The 8,659-nt window shown below is 38.5% G+C and overlaps 1 protein-coding gene across 1 annotated transcript in view; it reads right to left on the bottom strand.

Moving 5' to 3' along the window:
- Positions 1-566, bottom strand: part of SPINK5 (serine peptidase inhibitor, Kazal type 5) — a 99,028-nt gene extending 98,462 nt beyond the window's left edge. The window contains exon 1 of the mRNA XM_011979056.1: positions 447-566. Coding sequence (XP_011834446.1) covers positions 447-501 — 55 coding nt within the window. The 5' untranslated portion in view covers positions 502-566. The remainder of the gene's footprint in view (positions 1-446) is intronic.
- Between the last annotated feature and the right edge of the window lie 8,093 nt (positions 567-8,659).

Genomic DNA, 8,659 nt, shown 5'->3' with positions numbered 1-8,659 from the left:
AGAAGACTCTACTGCTTTAAAATAAGAACAGAGGATTGAATTTTTAAAGATATTTCATTTATGCCTATAACATTAAAATACATATATTATTTACAATTAAGTTTTAAATGTCTATTATGTAGATAAGTATATGTATTATGAATTGATACATTTAATAAGAGGAAGATGAAGAAGAATTTATTCAGTTTTCAGAATTAAAGAATTAATGGAAGAATTTCTCATGGTTAAAAAATTCAGATTATCTCAAACTACTTGCCATTTCTAAAGATAACAACATAATTATAAAGCCGCATATATAAATCTTCAGAACTCTGTGTCTGGCAAGATATTTCAGGATTATATATACATACATAAACGATTTTTGGCAGGAGTAGGGGGAGAAAAGTCCCTTCTCCAGGGCTTTGAGTTGTGTGGCAAGAAGCTTAGATTACACACAAATTGCTCACCTTGTATGAGGCAAAGAGCCAAGGACAGAAGCACTGACACTGTGGCTATCTTCATGTTGAAGATGATGCAAGTCGCCTACAGGTCCACTCCGTGCATTGCTCAGCTGGTACAGTATGACTGAACTCGGGGAGATGCAGTTTACTTTTATAAAGCACTGGTGACACCCACATAAAACCAGTTGTTCAAGGTCATGGGACTCATATACCACACCACTTTAGCTTCTATCCTTTAGGATCCCGACAGGGTGTCAGGTTTGAACAGAGAATATCTATCTCTAAAGTAGTAATGTGCTTTCATGGTACCTCCCCCAGAATGCAATGGATTGAGTCCACAGACCCTACTCAAAGTTGAATATTCCATAATTCTATATAAGAACTGAATTCCTCAGAAATACCAGATATACTACCTTGTAGATAAACATATTTTTGACTGGACTCCCTTCATAAGTGGGAGGAGAGAGGAAAGGAAGACAGATTGGTTGTCCTACCAGTCAGGTATAGATTTAAAGATTTCCACATCTAGAGAAACCCAGGGTTCCTGTGCCTTTCATTTGTAGGTGCTCTGAAGCATCTGAGTTCAGCGTCACAGACTCATATATATGTTAGAGTTGAACGACCCTAAAAGATAACCTAGCAAAGTTCTAATGTTGAATATATGGGGAGGCAGGAACTCAGAGGAGCAATGGCTTTCTCATAAGCAGACAGTTTAGTTGGAGCAGACAGAGGAGGCATCCAGCACTTTCAAGCAGACCACACACGCAGCATTCTTTCCTCTCTGTACACCGCTTCACCCTTAGACATTAGAAAAGGCAAAAACGTTGGAAAAACAAAATTTGTATGTAACTACTTTTAAAACTTCTCAATCTGCAGGATATTTTATATTATGGAGCCTTATTTTATATTCCAGCCAAACATCATAATCATAAACATTGGAGACTCAGTTTAACTTTCCAAAGCCCGTGATTACCATGATTACCCATATTACTGTTTGAAAAATTTGGCTCAGTTTTCTCTAAATTAGATTTCTTCCTGTATCATCCCATTATTTAGTCTCCCAAAAAGAAAAGAAGAAAAAAGTTGTTAACAATTATAAATATGTAAATGTGATATTTTTCTAGAGAAAATTTCTTCTCCTTAGTTCCTTCTTTCATCCTACAAGTAATACCTTTATTTCTACCAGCTTATTTTGCCCTGATAGCTTAAGAAAGCACCTGAAGAAACATGTGAAGATGACTGAAACCAGAGCAAAATTGTTTCATTCCAGTACTTCTCAGGGTCTTCACATCCATAGAAGAAAAGTTCAAGATTTTATCCAATTAAAGGCCTTTTTATGATGGTTCCAGAAAGCTGATCCAGGTTGCCCAGCTTAGGGAGTATGCCAATATTATGAGATTTATCACAGTGAGATATGTCCTTTCTTTTTTCTCTCATGAAATTATTTCCTATAAAAATATAATCATTGGGCCAGGCACAGTGGATCACACCTGTAATCCCAGCACTTTGGGAGGCAGAGGCGGGTGGATCACGAGGTCAGGAGATTGAGACCATCCTGGCCAAGATGGTGAAACCCCGTCTCTATTAAAATACAAAATACGAAAATTAGATGAGCTTGGTGGTGCACACCTGTAGTCCTAGCTACTCTGGAGGCTGAGGCAGGAGAATCACTTGAACCCGGGAGGCGGAGGGTGCATGAGTCGAGATCGCGCCACTGCACTCCAGCCTGGGTGACAGAGCAAAACTCCCCCCATCTTAAAAAAAATGAAATATATAAATACACACACACACACACACACACACACATATAATCGTTGGTTTCAAGGTCTGCACTATTGTTGTAGCTTGGCTCCTTTCCAATGGAATAGTAAAATTACTGAACATGCAGAGCGAGTTCAAACTCCATGACTGTTACAGGTTAGAAAATCAAAGTCCATCATAGCTTAATGGAAAGAGAATGAGACGGTGTTTCAGAAATCTGTTTCTATTCTATGTAGTCGTTTCAACTATGTAGGGATAGAAATGAACCCAGCTTTGAAGCAAGGTAGATCTGGGTCCAAATCTTGACTTGTTAGCCATGTTGCCTTGGACAAGTCACTTGTTTTCTCTAAGTCTCATTTTCCTAATATGTAAAATAAAAATAATAACACCTATATTGTACTAGTGTTAAGAGGATTAGAGATAAATCATATATATAATGCATGTGTGTGTGTGTGTGAGAGAGAGAGAGAGAGGTGCTTAGAACAAATATCGAGTTTATGTGATAAGCTTGATAGTTAATGATAGCTGGTCTTGCATTTTTACATAATTATAATAATGTGATTGGACTAGATAATTTCTAAGATACCAAGAAAAGTCAACATCTGTTGATGGTGGATTTCGCCCATAGATTTACGTTTAATCAGCGTAGAATAATTACCCAAACACATTTTGAGGTGAAATTAAACTACAAAGATATATGTTCACTTTTTCCCTTTTAATTGTATTTTAAACCATAATGCCTAAACAAATCAAAACATTACCTGTTAAAACTTACCAAAACCATTGCTCTGTTTCAACCAGCATTGATTTTTTTGTCTCTTTCTCTAAAAGCCTCTTCTAAATATTAACATATCAGTACTAATTTTTTATCTTTCATCTGCCCTGTCAGACCATACGAAATGTGTCCCAACCATATATTCTGTTATTGATGGTAAAACAGTTTGATGCGTTAAAATGGAATCAATGACTGTGTATTATGCGCTACTGATCCCTAGTCTAGCCCAAATGGAGAATATTCCCAGGAGTGGAAGTGGTACTAGGGTGGAACAGAAGAACCAAAAGATGATTGCCTGTCTTAGGAATCTCTACTATGAGGAAACATTGAAGACATTGATTTCCTTCTTACTGGAAAAGAGCTCCTCAGTGATGCCAACCCTTTCTGAAATGACGAATAAAAAGTTTGAAACTGATACATTTTCCAAATGGAGAAAGTAGTAAAAAGAAGATTCAGTGAGCACCCCCAAAATTGGAAGTACCCATCAGCTGGTTCATTTCATTAGGGCTTTTCCTCCGTTTCATTTTAGGAATGTTGTAAATCCAGAGGTGATTCATCACATGCTTTGTTAATCACTCCTCATTCCTGAAAATCACCATGAATATTAAATTTAAATGAATGAGATTGAAGTTTTGGAGAACTCGGGTTTGGGTCAGAGTTAGGTTATCAGGGTATTCTTCTAACTCAAAATATCATCCTTGTTTTTAACTCTTTCAATTATTCATCAAACATGTAGAAACTTTCTTCCTCTCATTAGAAAGGAGTGGGCTTAGATAATAAAAACTATGAACTTTACAATCTTACACATTTATAAGTTTGGCCAGAATCTGAAGAATACTGATATGGGGGGAGGAAATGAGAAAATTATAAAAATTGTTGTAGATCAGTAATGTTACTACAAACAAAGGTTATTTCCAAAACATAAAGTTACTACATCATTCTTAAAGTCTTCTCTTTTTCTATACAGAGGGATCCTTGATGATCATAATAGTTAATAAATAACTATACTCTTTTATGATTAGATCACCTTCCACAGCTTTCAAAACAACCTGCCATTCATTAGCTCTTTTGATTTGTTTATGCAGTGTTGTGAGGCAGCCAATTAGGTGTTATTATCTTTTCTTTACCTGCCAAAATTGGTGTCACAAAAGAAACCTGCAGTAGGAGCTAGCTGGGATGGTCATCTCAGCCTTGACACTGTCTCACTTTTTATAACTTTAATTTCTCTGAGTTTCCCCATGGCCATCTCACAGACTTTTATAGAGTTCAAAGAGAATCCAGACATTATAGTGCTTTAACTAGATACAGCCCTGTGTATGCACACACACAAACACACACACACAATCACTTGGGCAGAAAGAGGTATGTCGTGACCATGAGTAGAATTTATATATTCTAATATACCTTAAAAGATGAAATAATTTCTTTTCTATCTTGTTTATTTTTAAACTTTCTTTTCTATAATTCTAATATTTTCCCCCATCAATTTAACATGTCTATATTCTCCTTTGTAAAAGACACTAACTGGAAAACAGCCTTTACTCACCTTCTTGTCTGGTAATGTTCCATTGTCAACTAACTTCACTCCCTCTGTGGGAATTCCTTTCTGTTTGTCTGGAAAGACTAAGAAACTCTAGAGATAAGCATCTCATTTTATCTAATAATAGAATGGGATGGGCATTGTTTGTTTACTAAGTATATAGACCCTGCTATTTATAGACATAATTATTGCTTTTATTAGATTAGGATTAAGAAGACAGGAGTTTCAATGTTTAATTTTTAATTGTATTAAGATTTTCATATGATTTATATTTTATTTTAGAAACAACAATCAGCTTCTCCCTACAGTTGATATTAATTGAACCCCCGACCCATGGCCCCACACTGTTTATCACTTAGAAATTTAGTGCATTTTAAAGTCTCCTAGGATTTATCCTGACAATAGAAAACAGGTTTGAGGAACTACAGTCTTTCAATAAATCATAACGAATTAATTCTGAAGTAGCAAAGAGTCTACCTAATTTTAGCAAAAAAGCATTGCAAATTTTATATGTGTAATGTGTGTGTGTGTTTGTGTGTGTGTGTTTACAGTAAGCACAGTAAGCAAGAATGAAACTGTTAGATTTATAAGCAAAGTTAGAAAAAGATAATCTATCTTTATAAAAGAATTTGCAGGCCGGGCGCGGTGGCTCACGCCTGTAATCCCAGCACTTTGGGAGGCTGAGGCAGGCAGATCACAAGGTCAGGAGATCAAGACCATCCTGTCTAACATGGTGAAACTCCATCTGTACTAAAAAAAAAAAAACTCGTCTCTACTAAAAATAATAAAATTAGCCAGGCGTTGTGGCAGCCACCTGTAGTCCCAGCTACTCGGGAGGCTGAGGCAGGAGAATGGCTTGAATCTGGGAGGAAGAGCTTGCAGTGAGCCAAGATCACACCACTGTACTCCAGCCTGGGTGACAGAGAAAGACTCCATCTCAGAAAAAAAAAAAAAAAAAAAATTCTATTTGTCCTCCGCGCTTCTGTCTGGGCAACGTTTTTAAGGCATACAAAAAAAAAAAAAAAAAAATAAGTAAAGAAATAAAATTTGCTAACAATTTTCATGCAGTTAGGTACAGCAATAAATATAAAGATTAAGTATCATTTTATTCTTACAGGTAAAGAAATTGAGGTTTGATGAGATTCTATAAGTTTTCCAAGGTCATGCAGCTTGTAAGCAGTGATCTTGCAAATGATGACAGTCAATGTAATAAAGGCATTCAAACTCCAGAGCCCAGCCTCTTAAACACTACACACTGTAGTAACCACATTACCTACAACTGTAACTAATGTATCTCAGGTACTCAGCGTTAAGAGTTAAACTCTGTCAGCCCAAAATTTATATGCTGAAGCCTTAAATGCCACTACCTCAGGATGTGCCTGTATTTGGAGATAAGTAAAAGTGGTGGTGAAGTTAAAATGAGCTTATAAGGTTACGCCTTAGACCAAACTGATTGATGTCCTTACTAGAAGAGGAAATTTGGACACACAAAAAAGACACTAGTGATGCACACACACAGGAAATACCACATGAAGACACAGTGGGAAGTTGCCCATTATAAACCAAGAAGGAAGCTTCAGAGAAAACCCAACTTGCTGTCACTTTGATCTTGAAATTCTAGTCTCCAGAAATGTGAAAACGTAATAAATTTATGTTGTTTAAGTCACCCAGTCTGTGATATTTTGTGATGGCAGCCCTAGCAAACAATACACTCACCATATGTATTGACCCACTCACATGCAAACTGTGTAAAAATGTATAGACACAGTTATATGGTTGAGAATGCAGTCTTATGTAGGCTCCTTTCTCTTTAAGTAACCATTACATTAAACTTATGATCCTGTAGAATAGTGTCAAAGAGAAACAGAGCTGAAAATGTATTAAAACTGGCAAGACCCACTTTATCTGGGCTATTCCAATAGAGAAAAGAAACTCCAGTATAAACCAAGCTCAGTTCTGCTAAAACCAAAGGCAAGATGTTTTTTTAATGCTAAGGTGTGCTGTATTCATTCATTTTCATGCTGCTGATAAAGACATACCAGAGACTGGGCAGTTTACAAAAGAAAGAGGTTTATTGGACTTATAGTTCCACATGGCTGGGGGAGCCTCACAATCGTGGTGGAAGGCAAGGAGGAGCAAGTCACATCTTATGCGGATGGCAGCAGGCAAAGAGAGATTGTGCAGAGAAACTCTCATTTTTGAAACAATCAGATCTCATGAGACTCATTCACTATCATAAGAACATCACAGAAAAGACCCGCCTCCATGATTCAATCATCTCTCAACAGGTCTCTCACAACACATGAGAATTATGGGAACTACAAGATGAGATTTGTGTCAGAACACAGAGCCAAACTACATCACTCCACCCTGGCCCCTCCCAAATCTGGTATCTTCACATTTCAAACCCGATCATGCCTTCCCAACAGTGCCTCAAAAGCTCAACTCATTTCAGCATTAACTCAAAAGTCCACGCCTTGAGATAAGCCAAGTCCCTTCCACCTATGATCCTGTAAAATCAAAAGCAACTTAGTTACTTTCTAGATACAATGGGGGTACAGACATTGGGTCAATACAGCTGTTCCAAATGGGAGATATTGGCCAAAATAAAGGGGCTACAGATCACATGCAAGTCCAAAATTCAGTAGGGCAGTCAAATCTTAAAGCTCCAAAATGATATTCTTTGAATCTATGTCTCATATCAGATCATGCTGATGCAAGAGGTGGGTTTCCATGGTCTTGGACAACTCTACCTCTGTGGCTTTGCAGGGTACAGCCTCCCTCCGAGCTGCCTTCACAGGCTGGCATTGAGTGTTTGTGGCTTTCCCAGGCATACGGTGCAAGCTACCTATGGATCTGCTATTCTGGGGTCTGGAGAACGGTGGCTCTCCTCTAACAGCTCCACCAGGTGGTGCCCCAGTGGGGACTCTGCGTGGGGGCTCCCACTCCACATTTCTCTTCTGTACTGCCCTAGCAGAGGTTCTCCATGAGGACCTTGCCCCTACAGCAAACTTCTGCATGGGTATCCAGGCATTTCCATACATCTTCTGAAATTTAGGCAGAGGTTTTCAAACCTCAGTTCTTGACTTCTGTGCACTCACAGGCTCAGCACCACATGGAAGCTGTCAAGGCTTGAGGCTTGCACCCTTGGAAGCCATAGCCTAAGCCATCGTCCCTTTCAGCCACTGCAGTGGCTGCAATGCAGGGCACCAAGTCCCTAGACTGCATGCAGCACAGAGACCCTAAGTCTGGCCTAGAGAACAATTTTTCATCTTAAACCTCTGGGCCTGTAATGGGAGGGGCTGCCACAAAAGCCTCTGATATGCCTTGGAGACATTTTCCCATTGTCTTGGGGATTAACATCAGGCTCCTTGTTACTTATGCAAATTTCTGCAACTGACTTGAATTTCTTCTCATAAAATGGATTTTCTTTTTTTTTATCACATAGCCAGGTTGCAGATTTTCCAAACTTTTATGTTCTGCTTCCCTTAAAAAGTTGAATGCCTTTAAGAGCACCCAAGTTATTTCTTGAATGCTCTGCTGCTTAGAAATTTCTTCTGCCAGACACCCTAAATCATCTCTCTGAAGTTTAAAGTTCCACGAATCTCTAAGGTAGGGGCAAAATGCCACCAGTCTCTTTGTTAAAACATAACAAGAGTCATCTTTGCTCCAGTTCCCAACAAGTTCCTCATCTCCATCTGAGAGCACCTCAGCCTGAACCTTATCATTCACATCACTATCAGCATTTTTGTCAAGGCCATTCAACTAGTCTCTAGGGAATTCCAAACTTTCCCACATTTTCCTATCTTCTTCTGGGCCATCCAAACTGTTCCAACCTCTGCCTGTTACCAAGTTCTAAAGTTGCTTCCACAGGTTTGGATATCTTTTCAGAAACACCCCACTCCTGGTACCAATTTACTGTATTAGTCCATTTTCATGCTGCTGATAAAGACATACCCAAGACTGGGCAATTTAGAAAAGAAAGATGTTTATTGGATTTACAGTTCCACATGACTAGGGAGGTTTCACAATCATGGCAGAAGGCAAGAAGGAGCAAGTCACATCATGCTCCGTGGATGGCAACAGGCAAAGAGAGCTTGTGCAGGGAAATTCCCACTTCTATAACCATCAGATCTTGTGAGA

The sequence above is a fragment of the Mandrillus leucophaeus genome, unplaced genomic scaffold, assembly GCF_000951045.1.
Source record: "Mandrillus leucophaeus isolate KB7577 unplaced genomic scaffold, Mleu.le_1.0 Scaffold1036, whole genome shotgun sequence".
NCBI classification, from domain to species: Eukaryota; Metazoa; Chordata; class Mammalia; order Primates; family Cercopithecidae; genus Mandrillus; species Mandrillus leucophaeus.
This window is presented reverse-complemented; position numbering and strand designations above follow the sequence as displayed.